The following is a 19,353-nucleotide window of genomic DNA, read 5'->3' on the forward strand; positions in this document are numbered from 1 at the left end:
TTTAAATGTATTTGGCTAAGGTGTATGTAAATTTCCGACTTAAACTGTACATCATGATTCACTCCCACAGTCCCAGAGAGAACAATGCCAATGAAAATACCCCAGTCTACAGGGGCTTCATGGCAGCTCCCCTCCCTCTTCAGGAGAATGGGTCTGGCCAGCATGATGACCTGTGTGTGAATTTAGAGGGACAGCATTGATCACTGTAATGCCAACCGACCAAAAGTATGCTGTGTTCCAAGGGAGAGACCACAGACGATATTGATTTCTCAGGTGTCTTCCATTCAAATGCTTATATCTTTCAATATAGGTATGTTTTCAAAGGAGAGCACCAAATATCACATTTCAGGACAAATTTTCGAAACTAATAATACTCTATCAAAATGTACACATAAATGTACTTTTTCACCAATATATTTTCACTGTGCAATACCCTTCTCCGTACCTCTTTCTGGAGTCCCCCAGAGAAAGGCTTTACACTGAGCTACATCCTGTTGACTTGACCTTGCTCTGCCCAACCCTAAAATTGCACACTGATCTATAAACAAAACCCAATGAATTGAAAATAGAACATATATATAATAGGCCATGTAACTTTATTAGCATTTCACCTCTCTTACATCTAGGGAGGATCTCTTAGACATCCACTTCTTTTTACATTCAACAAACTGCAGAGTAAATCAGCAAACAGTAATGTTCAGTGAATGGTGTCCAGTAGCTGTCATAAGGCACACTACAATGAGGGTCGTCACTAGTATCCATAGCCACAAAGTCATAATTATGGCTAAACCCCGCCCATTTCTACAATTTCTTAACATTTTATTTTAAACCTAACCCTAATCACACTGCTAACCTTATCCTTCACCCTAACCTTAAAGTAAGACCAAAAGGCTATTTTATTTTGTCATATGTGACTTTGTGGCTGTGGAAGCTAGTGGAAACCCTACATGAGGGTCTTTCTCATGTTGGACTGAGGCATTGAGAGTCACTGGGTTGCATTCACACATATAGATCTAACATCTTTGCCGGCATCGAGTGAGAGGCACTGCATTGATAGATCGGTTTCAGTCCGAGAGTCCATTCACTGGTTGCAGTTCACAGTGGAGTGATCTTCACTCAGATACTCACAGGGTTAAAGCTGTCGGTCATTGACTGCTAAGGTGTTGGTGGTAAGATGCTCATCATCCTATACAAACTGTGGTATAAAACTAACCTTCTCAATTTGAAACATGAGAAGTATGTCTGAAATATTTAAATGCTTAACATATGACTGTGTATGTACAATTAGAAAAGCTGCTAAAAACTACAAACTGATAACACTATTTAATTGAGCTACACACTGAATGCAATATAAACATCTGGTAAAACAGGGGGTTATCTCTGGAGTATGGGTGGGCCGTACAGACAGTGTGTGATTGGCAGGTTTCAGCCAGCAGGTTCCAGCAGGGGGACATGTATGTTCCCAGTGAGCAGTTGGGGGCAATGTGGGTAGTCCGGCGGGGGACGGTCTGAGGGATCAGAGGGGTCAGGCAGGGCCGGATAAAGGGGTCTCTCTAGGCTGAAAGACAAAAAAAAGTCACCAATGCGACTCTGCTAGTGGCTGTGGGTCTTAAGCTTCTAGTCACCACTGTGCCCAAACTGCCCATGCCATCCTGAGTGCCAGTCCCTCTCGAGGCCCTTCAGTAGCTCACTTAGCTGCTTTCTCTAACTGGGCGTGACAGGTTCGTTTTTTTTATTTGGGGGGGCTGTGCCATCCGATCAAAGTCTCAGGCTGTTCCCTCTCCTCAACCCAAATATCTCCTGCAGCGAGCAGAGCCTTTTTCTACACTACTGGAGAGGGGCGATGAGTGCAGCTTTGAAGATTACGGTTATTATTATCATCATCACTGCCGCAGGAAAATAAAAGACAATTCATGAGATATCGTTTTATATGGCTGTTCACTTGATCCTTCAGGCATTTTGTGCTCACTGAAGCTTTCGGTGTAAAGAGACTGGTGACAGTCCCTGTTAAATAGCCCAATGCTCTGTTCTCTCTAGCTTCTCTGATAAAACACTTGAAAACACACAGCTACCAATACAGAACAGCAACACAGTGTACATTAAATACAGGGATTATATCCTCACTTTACACTGGTTGGGTTATGTGTTTTTTAGGATTTGTATCTGTAATCTGGGTACATGTAGGGCACTAAACAATACAATGGTTTAATAATGCCAGTATGAGACATTTGATAAAGGGGTCAAAAAGGCACAAAGTAATACATGTACTGAATAGTTTTATTTTTAAAAGACTCTAGAAAGATATTCAGTAACAAGAAGACATGTTAACGAGTTTTACGATGCAGCCATCAGTTCATGGCAAATTAAATGCTCTAATACTGCCACTCAGTGGCAGAGAAGAGAATTCTGATTAAGTAATAGAGTAGTGTATTTTACCTGGGCAGTAGTAAATCACATCCTAAACCTTTCTTGGCTGTAACTACTCATCCTCTTCTTCCTGCTGAGAAAATAAAACTGAGTAATGACAACGTTGATGACAAAGTAAAGCAAGACAACAGAAGAGAGGAGAACCAAGACTTCTCACTCAGTCCTATCAATATAAGAGCAGACCGTAGTTTAAATCCCTATTAGTTTCTTTTTAAAAAAGAGCACAGATGACTCATCTTATAGTGCTAGTTTAATAAAGAGAGCAGCCAGAACAAAGCTTTCCTCTTCAATTAAGTGTTCTCTCAGCTGTGCTTGATTACAGCTGAACAAGATTACTGAGTGGAGAAACTGATTTCATTCAGATAAGGCAATTTGTCTTTGCATCAAAGAACACTGGTGAGAACATCCGTGTGTTTGCTGGTTGATATACTACCTCTGCTTCCTCGGTCACTTCTTCTTCTTCCTCCTTGGCATAGAAAAAAAAAGATTTTTTTTGTGAAGGGATGAGTCCACCATAGGGGAAAAGGAAAACGTAGAGTGTATAGTTGGGTTAAAAGGGAGTTAAACCATCCAGGGGAGGCATCAAGAAAACAGGTAGCAGAGATAAGACTGGGAAGACACTAGGAACACTAGGAATATCACCATTACTTAGGCCAATGGAACAAGTTATCCACAGGGATAGTGCACCATTCCCTTAACTGCTAGTGAAGTAGTAAGATTAGTGTGGGCCTTTAAGCAAGGCCCTCTATGAGGTGGTATCATATGACGTGAAACTGCAAGGCACTGCATACTTCACAAATCATCAGACCACATTCACTCCGAGGTGCATCTGTTGGGTTGAGCATGGTGTTGCAATTAACTACATTTCTACAAATGTAAAAAGCCTTTACCCTATATGCTACACTTAAAACAGGGGGTGAAGTGCAATTAATTGGTCCTGTGACCAATTCAGTCACTGTTTTTAATGACTAGGTTTTACAGAAAACTTGCTTGTGGATATAGTGCTTGCTGTGTATTCAAGATTTGATGAATGATGTCCACAGTAACACATCATTTAAAGCAGTGTAGTTTGGTGCAACGTATCGGACACTGCCAAGATCGTGTTGTGGGGGAGCATTGCACAATAACAAACAGTCCATTAATCTTCTGCTGTGCTTGTCCTGTCCACACTCAGTCTCAAGACTCTCCTCGCAAAGTGAAGCCATGCCAATGGCTATTTAAACATCCTGGTTGTCATGGAGTTCTGGTCAAGTCACTAGGGATCCCTATGCAACACTGTAAGATCCAATTCACAAGCATGTCTATGTGTCAGACTTGTACTCGTGTGCGCAGAGGCAGATCTGGACACCAAACGATGAATGTCACCTGTTATGAAACATCCACTGGCACAATGCTGCAGAATCCTCAAGCCTCCAGGTAAACCAACGGGTAATGACCTCATCCCAGTCACACAGCATCAAAACCACAACCAGAGTCCAGAGAGAGCTCAATAATTTCCTCAAATTAAAGACAGCATACCACAGGAGGGATGCTGGCAGCCTTGAAGAATAAGAGGGTAGAGAGCTCTTCACAAACCAACCCACGCTAAATCCACATATGAAGGAGTAGGGTCATGCATAAGATCAATTAACTCCACGTCAGGGGCCACACCATGCAATGGGCTTGGAGCACAGCCAGAATATACCTCTTACCTCTGGGGCCTCTTCTTCCTAAGGTAGGGGATATCAGGGGTTTTGAGCATTTCAATGTCAAAGAGGAAACAAACGCAAGAGATACAACAGCCTATATTTGAGATAAGCGAATCTGCATGTCACTAAGGAGACTACAAGAGGGAGGAAAACCCTGTGTTACTTAATGTTCCCATTATTATTACCATAAGTGAACCGAATGACGGTGTTGGCGATGTTGTGTCTGCCATGCTGCACACCATCAGTTATCTGTACCACAGAGACCACCACCCATGCAGCAGAGAGAGAGACAGAGAGAGGGTCTTTCTAATCTAAGATCCACAGAAGACACCACAAATTACAACCAGAGGAAACTATTTCATCCTCACTGACTGACTCTTCTTGCTCCTGCAATGAAAGTATAGGAGGAGGTGGAGGAGAGCAATAAGGTATAGGTGGAGGAGAGCAAGAAGGTATAGGTGGAGGAGAGCAATAAGGTATAGGTGGAGGAGAGCAAGAAGGTATAGGTGGAGGAGAGCAAGAAGGTATAGGTGGAGGAGAGCAAGAAGGTATAGGTGGAGGAGAGCAAGAAGGTATAGGTGGAGGAGAGCAAGAAGGTATAGGAGGAGGAGAGCAAGAAGGTATAGGAGGAGGAGAGCAAGAAGGTATAGGAGGAGGAGAGCAAGAAAGTATAGGAGGAGGTGGAGGAGAGCAAGAAAGTATAGGAGGTAGAGGAGAGCAAGAAAGTATAGGAGGTAGAGGAGAGAAAGAAAGTATAGGAGGTAGAGGAGAGAAAGAAAGTATAGGAGGTAGAGAAGAGCAAGAAAGTATAGGAGGTGGAGGAGAGCAAGAAAGTATAGGAGGAGGTAGAGGAGAGAAAGAAAGTATAGGAGGTGGAAGAGAGCAAGAAAGTATAGGAGGAGGTGGAGGAGAGCAAGAAGGTATAGGAGGTGGAGGAGAGCAAGAAAGTATAGGAGGAGGTGGAGGAGAGCAAGAAAGTATAGGAGGAGGTAGAGGAGAGCAAGAAAGTATAGGAGGAGGTGGAGGAGAGCAAGAAAGTATAGGAGGAGGTAGAGGAGAGCAAGAAAGTATAGGAGGAGGTAGAGGAGAGAAAGAAAGTATAGGAGGAGGTAGAGGAGAGAAAGAAAGTATAGGAGGTGGAAGAGAGCAAGAAAGTATAGGAGGAGGTGGAGGAGAGCAAGAAGGTATAGGAGGAGGTAGAGGAGAGAAAGAAGGTATAGGAGGAGGTAGAGGAGAGAAAGAAAGTATAGGAGGAGGTAGAGGAGAGAAAGAAAGTATAGGAGGAGGTAGAGGAGAGAAAGAAAGTATAGGAGGTGGAAGAGAGCATGAAAGTATAGGAGGTGGAGGAGAGCAAGAAAGTATAGGAGGAGGTAGAGGAGAGAAAGAAAGTATAGGAGGTGGAAGAGAGCAAGAAAGTATAGGAGGAGGTGGAGGAGAGCAAGAAGGTATAGGAGGTGGAGGAGAGCAAGAAAGTATAGGAGGAGGTGGAGGAGAGCAAGAAAGTATAGGAGGAGGTAGAGGAGAGAAAGAAAGTATAGGAGGAGGTAGAGGAGAGAAAAAGTATAGGAGGTAGAAGAGAGCAAGAAAGTATAGGAGGAGGTGGGGAGAGCAAGAAGGTATAGGAGGAGGTAGAGGAGAGAAAGAAGGTATAGGAGGAGGTAGAGGAGAGAAAGAAAGTATAGGAGGAGGTAGAGGAGAGAAAGAAAGTATAAGAGAGAAAAAAAGTATAGGAGGAGGTAGAGGAGAGAAAGAAAGTATAGGAGGAGGTAGAGGAGAGAAAGAAAGTATAGGAGGAGGTAGAGGAGAGAAAGAAAGTATAGGAGGTGGAAGAGAGCAAGAAAGTATAGGAGGTGGAGGAGAGCAAGAAAGTATAGGAGGAGGTAGAGGAGAGAAAGAAAGTATAGGAGGTGGAAGAGAGCAAGAAAGTATAGGAGGAGGTGGAGGAGAGCAAGAAGGTATAGGAGGTGGAGGAGAGCAAGAAAGTATAGGAGGAGGTGGAGGAGAGCAAGAAAGTATAGGAGGAGGTAGAGGAGAGAAAGAAAGTATAGGAGGAGGTAGAGGAGAGAAAGAAAGTATAGGAGGTAGAAGAGAGCAAGAAAGTATAGGAGGAGGTGGAGGAGAGCAAGAAGGTATAGGAGGAGGTAGAGGAGAGAAAGAAGGTATAGGAGGAGGTAGAGGAGAGAAAGAAAGTATAGGAGGAGGTAGAGGAGAGAAAGAAAGTATAGGAGGAGGTAGGAGAGAAAGAAAGTATAGGAGGAGGTAGGAGAGAAAGAAAGTATAGGAGGAGGTAGAGGAGAGAAAAAAGTATAGGAGGAGGTGGAGGAGAGCAAGAAAGGGGATAAAGAATAAGAGCAGAGAGCAAAAGCAGTGAAGCTTGTGTGGAAGAGAAGAGAGGGCAGGCAGGGACAGTAAGGAATGTTGGAGAGGCTCTGTGTGAGTGAGTGAGTGTGAAATTCTAAAATCAGGATGAGTGACAGTGCTGGGTTTCTCTATCATGGTCTGTGTTCTGATGGCTACCAGAGTTACCATGTTGCTCATCCAACTATGTGATTGAGATATCATTATCTGGCATGAGACAGAGGGCTAAAGAAATATAGTAAAGGGATACAGTCTGTTCAGATGCCATAGGTGAGATAGGGTCTGTTCCATCTACACAAAAAGTAGTAAAGGAGGAAATTGAAGGAATGCTGAATAAACTGTGCAAGATGTGGAATCAAGAAAAGCAGCATTGATAGAATGGTGAAGAAGTAGAGGGGGGACGAGTGTAGTTGGAAAAAAAACACTTATCAATCTACCTCAAGCTGTCGCAGCTCTTCTTCCTCCTAGATAGGATGAGATTGAGTGTCAGTGGTGTGGATGGTCTGGTCAGAGGTGACACCAGAAGCATGAGCGATAGGAAAAGGCTTAAACATTTTATCTACAGGGATAGTTCAGGCTGACAGAAAGGAAGCAGCTACCGGACTAGGGAAGAAATGAGGAGGAGGAAGGCTAAGAGAGGGGAGAAAGAGAGGTTCAGAGGGAGTGAACATGGACTACTGATGAGGGAACGAACGGCAGATAGATCACAAGACAAGCTCTTCCGTCCTACAACACAAAGCCTTCTGATCTCTGCCAGACAAACCCACACAGCTCGTGACTAATGGAACAACCACAGAAATTCACAGCCGCAGACGCCCAGTTACCTCCGACCCCAAATCCTCTTATCCCTGGAAAACCAAACCAAGAGATGGGGGAAAAGGGCAAAGGTGAGAGAGGTACAAGGAGTTGCTGGCAGAGGAGACCCTCTTTCAGATAGCTTTTCATGCATGATTCAACATGGAGCCCTAAAATATTTTGTTAAACTTAATTATCTTTATTGGATTTATTTAGACTTACAATATTTTTACTGTGTCTGGTGTTAACTACTTATACAATATATATTTCAATGTAGACACAGTAGCAGCTAAAGGAGCAAGCCATTTTTCAAAATCAAATTATCAAACTATCTTATCAAATGACAGATACAGCGCCTTCGGAAAGCATTCAGCTCACTTGACTTTTTCCACATTTTGTTAGGTTACAGCCTTATTCTAAAATGGATTAAATGTTTTTTTCCCCTCACAATACCCCATAATGACAAAGCAAAAACAGGTTCCTGCTAATTTATAAAAAACAAAGCACTGAAATATCACATTTACATAAGTATTCAAACCCTTTACTCAGTACTTTGTTGAAGTACCTTTGGCAGCGATTACAGCCTTGAGTCTTCTTGGGTATGACACTACAAGCTTGGCACACCTGTATTTGGAGAGTTTCTCCCATTCTTCTCTGCAGATCCTCTCAAGCTCTGTCAGGTTGGATGGGGAGCGTTGCTGTACAGCTATTTTCAGGTCTCTCCAGAGATGTTTCGATCAGGTTCAAGTCCGGGCTCTGACTGGGCTACTCAAGGACATTCAGACTTTTCCTGAAGTCACTCTTGCATTGTCTTAGCTGTGTGCTTAGGGTTGCTGTGCTGTTGGAAGGCGAACCTTTGCCCCAGTCTGAGGTCCGGAGCACTCTGTAGCAAATTTTCATCAAGGATCTCTCTGTGCTCCTTTCATCTTTGTCTCGATCCTGAGTAGTCTTTCAGTCCTTGCCGCTGAAAAACATCCCCCACAGCATGATGCTGCCACCACCATGCTTCACCGTAGCAATAGTGCCAGGTTTCCTCCAGATGTGACGCTTGCCATTCAGGCCAAAGAGTTTAATCTTGGTTTCATCAGACCAGAGAATCTAGTTTCTCATGGCCTGAGAGTCTTTAGGTGCCTGATTGGTGGAGTGCTGCTGAGATGGTTGTCCTTCTGGAAGGTTCTCCCATCTCCACAGAGGAACTCCAGAGCTCTGTCAGAGTTACCATTGGGTTCTTGGTCACCTCCCTGACCAAGGCCCTTCTCCCCCGATTGCTCAGTTGGCCGGTAGGCCAGCTCTAGGAAGAGTCTTGGTGGTTCCAAACTTCTTCCACTTAAGAATGATGGAGGCCACTGTGTTCTTGGGGACCTTCAATACTGCAGACGTTTTTTGCACCCTTCCCCAGATCTGTGCCACGACACAATCCTGTCTCGGTGCTGTATGGACAATTCCTTCAACCTCATGGCTTGGTTTTTGCTCTGACATGCAGTGTCAACTGTGCGACCATATATTAGACAGGTATGTGCCTTTCCAAATCATGTCCAATCAATTGAATTTACCACAGGTGGACTCCAAGTTGTAGAAACATCTCAAGGATGATCAATGGAAACAGGATGCATGTGAGCTCAATTTCGAGTCTCATAGCAAAGGGTGTGAATACTTATGTAAATAAGATATTTAAGTTTTTGTATTTTTAATACATTCGCAAACATTTCTAAAAACCTGTTTTCAATTTGCCATTATGGGGTATTGTGTGTAGATTTTAGATGTGTTTTTAATGTAATCCACTTTAAAATAAGGCTGTAATGTAACAAAATGTGAAAAAAGTCAAGGGGTCTAAATACTTTCTGAAGGCACTGTATGAATGTTGATGACTAGGGTATCTAATGATTATATCTCTAAGGTGGCATGCCATAGAAGAGATCAGTAGTGTTCTAAAACTGTGTCAAGGATTAAGATGAAATGCATCCAAACATACAGAAATCCCTCCATAGGAGACCTGAGGAAAATGAGAAGGGGGCAAAAAACGACAAAAGTGGTTCTGAGTTGCAAGTCATGGTATTACTAAGGAAGAGGGGTTTCAAGCATTCAATACTGCACAAGAAAAGCTACAACAAAGAAGAATATGTGAGGTTAGTAGTCTGGACAATCAGACACAGACCACAATCACAAGGATGCAAACAAACCACACATTACAACTGAACACCCAAGGCCCTTAGCACAGAAATTGAGAAAACATTATATAATGAATTCGATTTAAGGACTGAACACTACAGCTATAGAACACAATTCAAAGTAGATCTACCTCGGCCTCCCGAGTGGCGCAGTGGTCAAAGGCAATGATCAGTTCTAGAGAATGTCACTACAGATCCGGATTCGATCCCGGGTTGTGTTGCATCCGACCGCGACCGGGAGACCCATGAGGCGGCACATAATAGGGGAGGGTTTGGCCGGCTGGGATGACCTTGTCCCATTGCGCTCTAGCGACTCCTTGTGGCGGCCAGGTGCATGCACACTGGCTTCGGTCGCCAGCTGTATGGTGATTCCTCCGACACATTGGTGCGGCTGGCTTCCGGGTTGAATGAGCAGCGTGTCAAGAAGCAGTGCAGCTTGGCGGGGTCTTGTTTCGGAGGATGCATGCCTATTGACCTTCGCCTCTCCAGAGTCTGCTAGGGAGTTGCAGCGATGGGACAAGACTGTAACTACCAATTTAATATCACGAAGTTGGGGAGAAAAAGGGGTAAAAAAAAACAACATTCAAAAATAAGTAGATCTACCTCAGAAACCGGCTGATCATCTTCTCCCTAAAACAACGAATAGCAATGATTAGCTTCGGATCAACTCACTAGCTTTCACCAGGTTACTGTAACTAAGAAATAGAGATTTTAACAAATTGACTATTACTACATTCCAATAACATCACAAGTGCTTTGATATCTATTGACACATTGCACATAAGTCTGATGGATATATTCAGTTGAACAGAAGTTTATAACTTTATATCTCATCAATAAAGAGTTAATAGTGGTTCACTCTGTAATGAACAACAGTGCCCTGGGTAACACGAACACGTCTCGGTTTACTCTGCGTTTGTTTGTTTGTACCACAGCATTTTGTATTCAACACCAGCATTAGCTAGCTTCTGTGCACTTCTGAGCCCAACAGAACACAACAGTGGAATGAGACATTAAAACAATGTGATATTTGACCTTTGCTGATCAGTCAGGCTTTTGCCTTCCTTTAACCTTTACCATTCTCAATACAGCTTTCAAGTCATAATAAAAGCATTTATTAATGAATTAAGCTACTGGTGAGTTGTGAAACTTTGCAAATGTATATAGCATGTTATTAAGCATGTATGATGTAATCATATTTTGATACAATGGCTAGCAGACATAGCTGTGCCTGGGCATTGGAAGAGAAACTTCATAGTACTGATAATCAGTGACTATGGCCAGGAAAACATAGACCTAAGATCTGTATGTCCCTTTTAGACGTACATGTATATGCTTTGTTTAGAATAGTTGGATGACTAAAATATCTACAAGTTAATCATTTACTTCATTCCAGAATATTAGAGAGCTCAATAAAGGCACAATGTAGTATGGAACCGTGTGTCAGGTCTATGAGATCCAGGCTAAGATCGTTTCTTAGCGGGGCAGATGGCACAATGCAGCGAGCAGTGGCTGTTGTTATTAATGACAATGCCCTTCATATCAAGAATTACTCCGGTGGACACAGTGTCGCCTGTTACCTTAGCCTCTTCATCCTCTGCTTCCTCCTGTTTAGAAGAAGAGAGACAAACAGTGAGACTGGGACATGACTCCCAAATTTCTATTTGATTTCAATACTTTTCAGAAATGTAAAAGCAATTTACCTGGGCTTCTTCCTCCTTCACGGGGGCCTTCTGGCAGAAAAAGGAGAAAGTAGAAAATATTGTGTGTCAGGATTATTAGAATGATAGCATGACCTCAAGGAGGCATATAGGAAATAGAGAACCTCTCCTCAAACATGAATGAGACACTTCTACATTGGAGGTCATGCAACTTGAACAGATCACGCACATTGAACAACATGGTGGGATTTCCAGAGGACCCCCACCAACACACACACCTAGACATGGATGGACAGCGGAACGACACATACACACCTCGACATGGATGGACAGCGGAACGACACATACACACCTCGACATGGATGGACAGCGGAACGACACATACACACCTCGACATGGATGGACAGCGGAACGACACATACACACCTCGACATGGATGGACAGCGGAACGACACATACACACCTAGACATGGATGGACAGCGGAACGACACATACACACCTAGACATGGATGGACAGCGGAACGACACATACACACCTAGACATGGATGGACAGCGGAACGACACATACACACCTAGACATGGATGGACAGCGGAACGACACATACACACCTAGACATGGATGGACAGCGGAACGACACATACACACCTAGACATGGATGGACAGCGGAACGACACATACACACCTAGACATGGATGGACAGTGGAACGACACATGCACACCTAGACATGGATGGACAGCGGAACGACACATACACACCTAGACATGGATGGACAGCGGAACGACACATGCACACCTAGACATGGACGGACAGCGGAACGACACATACACACCTAGACATAGTTTTAGAACAAAGGACATAGTACATATCAAAGAAAATCAAGACCAACGATTATGTAGTCATTGAGACGACATTACAGTTAACTGCTACAGAACAGAGAAGTGGTTGAACATCCAACAGATCTAAGGAACAAACAGAACAGTCAACAGTCAATAGAAACAGTTATAGAACAGTCAATTGAAACAGTTATGGGACAGTCAATATAACAGAATACAGGTGGGTTAGTATGGTCCAGAGTTGAGGAGGAGATGAGAACAACAGCAGCTCGAGGGAAACAAAACCCTGAGGTCGAGAAAAAGACAACGTTAAAGAGATGGAGAGAGGAGACATCACGGGAGGACACAGCATGGGATTCTGGGAGACAATTACAGTGTTCTCTAAGGATTCCTCTGTGTCTTCGACTGCCTCCTTCTCCTCTGCCACCTTCTCTTCTGCTGCTTCCTCTCCTGTTTCTCCTCCCACCTCTGCTTCCACCTCCTCTGTGTGTTCATCTCCATTGCACTCCTCCATCGGAACCTCTCTTTTCTAGAGTGAAAACAACAATGTGCCATCAAGGGGGAAAAAACTATGTGTTAGAATAATAATGACACAGCAGCTGTCATGGGCACACATCAAACACCAGGAGGGGGGCAGCCCTACTGCTGGAGTCACATGTTCAAAGACATCACAGAGTAAGGCCTCAGCATCAGCAGCTCCTCTGAGTAAAGGAAAATGCATGAATAAATTAAGGGCAATTACATATGGTTGCAAGGTGATGAATAGCAGCATAGTGGTGCTGCGGAGATAAAATAGAGGTTTTCAATGAAATATGCTGTAGCGAAAAAGACTGCATATTATCACACTGCCGGGATCCAGCCAACAGGACAGGAGTCCAGTCAACAGTATCAATAAAAAAACCTGTCATTCCAACATTGCAACTTAAATGGAAAATAAACCAGCCTGGTACTCTGGAGAGCAGCGAAAACAGAGGGCGTCTGAACTCTTTTCCCAGAAATACCCATGAAGCTGGTCCAGTTAAATTAACTCAATTTGCACCCTTCTCGAAACAGCATCCTCTAAAAGCCTGTGGGATTTGTTATAAGACGATCACAGGTTCAGCTGGGCAATCATTTCTCTGCTGTCCCTTGCCACCTTTTTGGAAAAAATATACAAATCATTTCTCTGTGATGCTCATGCACCAGGTCAATCTCTACGGTTTGGCAGCATCCCAAAGTGAGTTGAGAAGTTTAAGATTTTTCTTAATATATCTACGTATAAATGTTCAGATAATTTTTTACAACAGCATCAGCATGTTCTTCTATAAGAATAGTCCTATTATACAAATAATGAATTAGAAAAAGAATGAACTGATTCCCAATCATCTGTTTTCTAATATCATAGAATTATTATAAATACTTTATATGCTTTGCAAAAACTACAGATGCAATATAAACACAATGAAACACTATAAAAACTGAGAAATGAACACATGTTAATTAATGAGAGACAGGTACACTGTTTTTAAACCAACTCTAAATTACCACTCATCCATGCAATGAGTGAATTAGCAACATTACTGATTACTTGGGGCAGCAGGTAGCCTAGTTAGTGGTTAGAGCGTTGGGCCAGTTACCAAAAGTTTGCTAGATCGAATCCCAGAGATGACAAGGTAAAAAAATCTGTCGTTCTGCCCCTGAACAAGGCAGTTAACCCACTGTTCCTAGGCCGTCATTGTAAATAAGAATTTGTTCTTAACTGGCTTGCCTAGTTAAATAAAAAATAAAACTTGGTAATCATCCATGGAAAATTAAACCAACAAGATTTAACTGGGTAACTGGAAAATTAATCCAACAGGAGTTAACTGGAGAAATGGTTAAGGTTATGCTGGATGGGACGAAACCAGGGGAGAAATGGTTAAGGTTATGCTGGATGGGAGGAAACCAGGGGAGAAATGGTTAAGGTTATGCTGGATGGGAGGAAACCAGGGGAGAAATGGTTAATGTTATGCTGGATGGGAGGAAACCAGGGGGGAAATGGTTAAGGTTATGCTGGATGGGAGGAAACCAGGGGGGAAATGGTTAAGGTTATGCTGGATGGGAGGAAACCAAGGGAGAAATGGTTAAGGTTATGCTGGATGGGAGGAAACCAGGGGAGAAATGGTTAAGGTTATGCTGGATGGGAGGAAACCAGGGGAGAAATGGTTAAGGTTATGCTGGATGGGAGGAAACCAGGGGAGAAATGGTTAAGGTTATGCTGGATGGGAGGAAACCAGGGGAGAAATGGTTAAGGTTATGCTGGATGGGAGGAAACCAAGGGAGAAATGGTAAAGGTGAGACAGGGACATTACTAGTGTGTCATCATCAATGTTCTCCTCCTCAGCTTCAAGGTTCTCTTCATCCTCAGCATCATCAGTTCCATTTACAATGGTTCCATTCTCAACAGGCCCATTTTCAAGGAGATATGCCTCTTTCGCTTCCTGCACCAAGGAAAATTGGCAGGTTGTTTAACAAATTTGCAACATGTTCAACTACGTTAGCCTGCATGTCACATCGTATCCCTCTCACACAATTAGCCTCACTAACTCCTATTTGCCCTCCAAAGAAATATGTTATGTGGCGTGCACTCAGGCACGTCTCAACCTGAGCGAAAACAAATTAGGAGGACAATACATGCCTGAGCATTTCAGCTAAACAAACATTAAAACAGCCTGTCTCTGACAGCAACAATATTGGGGCGAGTTTATTTGCATTATAAAATCCCTGGAGTGGAAAACACATTTTGTGGTTGAATTCTATAGCTAAAAAGCTATATAAACACAATTTATATTTTAGAAAATTAAGTGAAAGTTGAATTCCAACCTTGGAACCTGGAGGAGGTGGCAGACCCAGGAAGGCATATACCGCATTGTCTTCTTTGGCGTCAAAGAATGTCTCGTAGTCCTATGGTAAAAGGCAAATTAGACATTTCTGTTTAGTCTCCAATCGTTCTCTCAGCATTTGAATGGACACTTCTCCCCACCTTTACCTGAACCATTCAGCAGGGAGTAGGCTTATTGGTCACCACACCTTCTATATTATCTTGTTCTGCTCACCCCACAGTAGCTCTCTTCGTTGAAGATCTGAGGGGGTAGAGGGATCCCGTTGGTGGGCTTTTTCTCCACAGGGACATTTTCCCTCATCCACATGCGGTTGTCCTCATTGCAGGCAATGTCCAATGGAGCGTAGTCCACTTTCAGGGCCTCCAGGAACCCAAGCACATCCTGTTGCTTCTTTTTGATCTGGACCATCACACAGGTGTACAGACAGACAACAAACACAGTATAGATAGGCTTCTTCTTCATGAGATCATGTTTGGCATTTTTTTTCTATCACTAGGTTGGGGAGAGCAGAGTAGAAGGCTAATACATTAATGAAAGCTTTTAACTTTTTGTTTTATAGTTTGACAAAGAATCTATTCACATATCATACACTATATGCAGTTGACGACGGAAGTTTACATACACTTAGGTTGGAGTCATTAAAACTCGTTTTTCAACCACTCCACAAATGTATTGTTAGCGAACTATAGTTTCGGCAAGTCGGTTAGGACATCTACTTCGCGCATGACACGTCATTTTTCCAACAATTGTTTACAGACAGATTATTTCACTGTATCACAATTCCAGTGGGTCAGAAGTTTACATACACTAAGTTGACTGTGCCTTTAAACAGCTTGGAAAATTCCAGAAAATTATGTCATGGCTTTAGAAGCTTCTGATTGACTCAAATTATGTCAATTAGTCTATTGGAGGTGTACCTGTGGATGTATTTCATGGCCTACCTTCAAACTCATGCCTCTTTGCTTGACATCATGGGAAAATCAAAAGAACTCAGCCAAGACCTCAGAAAAAAAATTGTAGACCATAAGTCTGGTTCATCCTTGGGAGCAATTTCCAAATGCCTGAAAATACCACATTCATCTGCACAAACCATAGTACGCAAGTATAAACACCATGGGACCATGCAACCGCCATACCGCTCAGGAAGGAGGTGCGTTCTGTCTTCTAGAGATGAACGTACTTTGGTGCGAAAAGTGCAAATCAATACCAGAACAACAGCAAAGGACTTGGAGGAGGAAACAGGTACAAAAGTATCTATATCCACAGTAAAATGAGTCCTATATTGACATAACCTGAAAGGCCACTCAGCAAGGAAGAAGCCACTGCTCCACAACCACCATAAAAAGCCAGACTACGGTTTGCAACTGCACATGAGGACAAACATTGTACTTTTTGGAGAAATGTCCTCTGGTCTGATGAAACAAAAATGGAACTGTTTGGCCATAATGACCATCGTTATGTTTGGAGGAAAAAGGGGGAAGCTTGCAAGCTGAAGAACACCATCCCAACTGTGAAGCACGGGGGTGGCAACATGTTGTGGGGGTGCTTTGCGGCAGGAGGGACTGGTGCACTTCACAAAATAGATGGCATTATGAGGGAGGAAAATGATGTGGATATATTGAAGCAACATCTCAAGACATCAGTCAAGGAAGTTAAAGCTTGGTCGCAAATGGGTCTTCCAAATGGACAATGACCCCAAGCATACTTTCAAAGTTGTGGCAAAATGGCTTAAGGACAACAAAGTCAAGGTATTGGAGTGGCCATCACAAAGCCCTGACCTCAATGCTATAGACATTTTGGGGGCAGAACAGAAAAAGTGGGTGCGAGCAAGGAGGCCTACAAACCTGACTCAGTTACACCAGCTCTGTCAGGAGGAATGGACTGGAATTGACCCAACTTATTGTGGGAAGCTTGTGGAAGGCTACCCGAAACATTTGACCTAAGTTAAACAATTTAAAGGCAATGCTACCAAATACTAATTGAGTGTATGTAAACTTCTGACCCACTGAGAATGTGATGAAATAAAAGCTGAAATAAATCATACTCTCTACTATTATTCTGATATTTCACATTCTTAAAATAAAGAGGTGACCCTAACTGACCTAAGACAGGGAATTTTTACTTGGATTAAATGTAAGGAATTGTTCAAAACTGAGTTTAAATGAACTTGGCTATGCTGTATGTAAATGTCCGACTTCAACTGTATACAAATGTATGTGTACACCCCCTTCAAATTAGTGAATTTGGCCATTTTAGCCACACCTGTTGTTGACAGGTGTATAAAATCGAGCACACAGCCATGCAATCTCCATAGATAAACATTAGCAGTAGAATGTCCTTACTGAAGAGCTCAGTGACCTCCAATGTGTCACCGTCATAGGATGCCACCTTTCCAACAAGTTAGTTTGTCAAATTTCTGCCGTGATAGAGCTGCCCAGGTTTACTGTAAGTGCTGTCATTGTGAAGTGGAAACATCTAGGAGCAACAAGGGCTCTGCAGCGAAGTGGTAGGCCACAAAAGCTCACAAAAATGGCCTGTCCTCGGTTGCAACACTCACTACCGAGTTCCAAACTGTCTCTGCAAGCAGCGTCAGCACAATAACTGTTTAGTCGGGAACTTCATTAAATGGGTTTCCGTGGCTGAGCAGCTGCACACAAGCCTAAGATCATCATGTGCAATGTCAAGCATCGGCTGGAGTGGTGTAAAGCTCGCCGCCATTGGACTTGGGAACACATTCTATGGAGTGATGAATTACGCTTCACCATCTGACAGTCCTAGGGATGAATCTGGGTTTGGCAGAAGCCAGGAGAACGCTACCTGCCCCAATGCATAGTGCCAACTGTAACGTTTGATGGAGGAGGAATAATGGTCTGGGGCTGTGTTTCATGGTTCGGGCTAGGCTCCTTAGTTCCAGTGAAGGGAAATCGTAACGCTACACCATACAATGACATCTGGATGATTCTGTGCTTCCAATTTTGTGGTAACAGTTTGAGGAAGGCCCATTCCTGTTTTAGCATGACAATACCCTCGTGCACAAAGCAAGGTCCATACAGAAAAGGTTTGTCGAAATCCGTGCAGAAGAACTTGACTGGCCTGCACAGACCCCTCACTAATGCTCTTGTGGCTGAATGGAAGCAAGTCCCAGTTGCAATGTTCCAACATCTAGTGGAAAGCCTTCCCAGAAAAGTGAAGGCTGTTATAGAAACAAAGGGGGGACCAACTTTATGTTAATGCCCATGATTTTGGAATGAGATGTTCGACAAGCAGGTGTCCACACACTTTTGGTCATGTAGTGTACATTTGCTTTGATATTGTAGATTAGGTTTGAGGTAATCCAAATATATTCCAGAAGGTTCTGCAAGTGAGTGCATGGTGATTCATCTTCAACAGATTGCTGTTGCAGGTTAGGAATATGATCTCAGCGACGGTAGAGATATATATGGAACTCGGGTAGTCCTAGTGCTCCTCAAATGAGAAGTTAGACGCAAATAACGGTACTAAAAGTTGACAAACCGCTAAATTGCCTAGGCCTATAATAACTTCAAGCGATTTGAATCTGTTTGCCAGTCACATAAACGCATGAATTAAGAGCTGAACAATAGTCGTGGTAAACCGGTCACAAAGTTAATAGCATTTAAAAACAAAGACTCGGGTAAGTGCTTACCGCTGTCGATCCTGATGAAGAAGCTAGAAATACTTTTATAACCATTTTGTTACAATGTGTTCTGTAGAATGAGGTACTAACGTAGGTTAGTAAAAATAAAAGCTGCCTCCCCTAATAGTAGAGCACACCCAAGCCACACACACCACTGAGGCTATTTTTGTCCCCAAACTCTCCATCACAGCAGGATTGGTGGGCCAGGTTTTAGGGGTGCAGCGCTGACCGAGTGATTGGCAACTTCAGCTGTCTGTCGGCATGGGGACCACCATGTTAGTTCGCAGCTACATGCATAGTGCATATATGGACAGAAATAGCCACTGCCCAATAGAGCAACTAGTGAAACAAAACCAAGAGTTAAAGCGGCAGGTGAAATGTATGCTGTTGGACCATGATTATCTATAAGCCTAACATTCATTTTTGTAGATCTACATTGTGCATGTTTATTTTAGGCTAATGTATCGTTTTTTTTATTGTAGTATATCCTGAAATTTGATCAAAACAACAATTGTACTATGTACTAACTTGTACTAAGTCTAATATAATTGGTTTAGTTGAAAACAGTTTGAGTTTATTTACAAATTAGGATGGTGTGTTTTTTAATTCTCCCAAAAGCTGTCAGTTCAAATAAATGTCATATGAGCTGTGATTTAACCATATAATTAGAACGTATTCAAAAGAGGTTCAGTAGACCGACAACTACATTTCCCATTGTCCTATTCTATGAGAACGCTGGTTTCTAGGGCAACCAAAAATACATTTTCAGAGACAGCCAGCAACATAATCGTCAATGATTGTCTCTTGCTATTGAAGATAAATAATAACTCAACTGAATGCGAGTAGGGGAAAAAAAACATTGAGATATTTTAATAATTGAATGTAGGGATAGCCTTGGCATGG

The 19,353-nt window shown here is 42.8% G+C and overlaps 1 protein-coding gene across 50 annotated transcripts; it reads right to left on the reverse strand.

The window, feature by feature from the left end:
- Nucleotides 1-577: 577 nt before the first annotated feature.
- On the reverse strand, nucleotides 578-18,629 carry sh3bgr (SH3 domain binding glutamate-rich protein). Of its 50 annotated transcripts, none has more exons than XM_065000386.1 (13): nucleotides 18,460-18,629; nucleotides 15,009-15,194; nucleotides 14,776-14,856; nucleotides 14,265-14,393; nucleotides 12,308-12,463; nucleotides 11,140-11,166; nucleotides 11,017-11,043; nucleotides 10,040-10,066; nucleotides 6,911-6,937; nucleotides 4,112-4,136; nucleotides 2,861-2,893; nucleotides 2,437-2,500; nucleotides 578-1,558 (listed from the first exon to the last, which is right to left on the reverse strand). In XM_065000386.1, the coding sequence occupies exons 1-12, from the start codon at nucleotides 18,502-18,504 to the stop codon at nucleotides 2,484-2,486; spliced, it is 780 nt and encodes a 259-aa protein (XP_064856458.1). In that variant the 5' UTR covers nucleotides 18,505-18,629; the 3' UTR covers nucleotides 578-1,558; nucleotides 2,437-2,483. The 50 variants fall into 50 exon arrangements, with proteins under 50 accessions (XP_064856458.1, XP_064856459.1, XP_064856456.1 ...); XM_065000387.1 differs by having other exon boundaries at nucleotides 2,437-2,497; nucleotides 11,140-11,169; XM_065000384.1 differs by having other exon boundaries at nucleotides 11,140-11,169.
- Nucleotides 18,630-19,353: the final 724 nt, after the last annotated feature.

This window comes from Oncorhynchus nerka, linkage group LG14 (genome assembly GCF_034236695.1).
Source record: "Oncorhynchus nerka isolate Pitt River linkage group LG14, Oner_Uvic_2.0, whole genome shotgun sequence".
NCBI classification, from domain to species: domain Eukaryota; kingdom Metazoa; phylum Chordata; class Actinopteri; order Salmoniformes; family Salmonidae; genus Oncorhynchus; species Oncorhynchus nerka.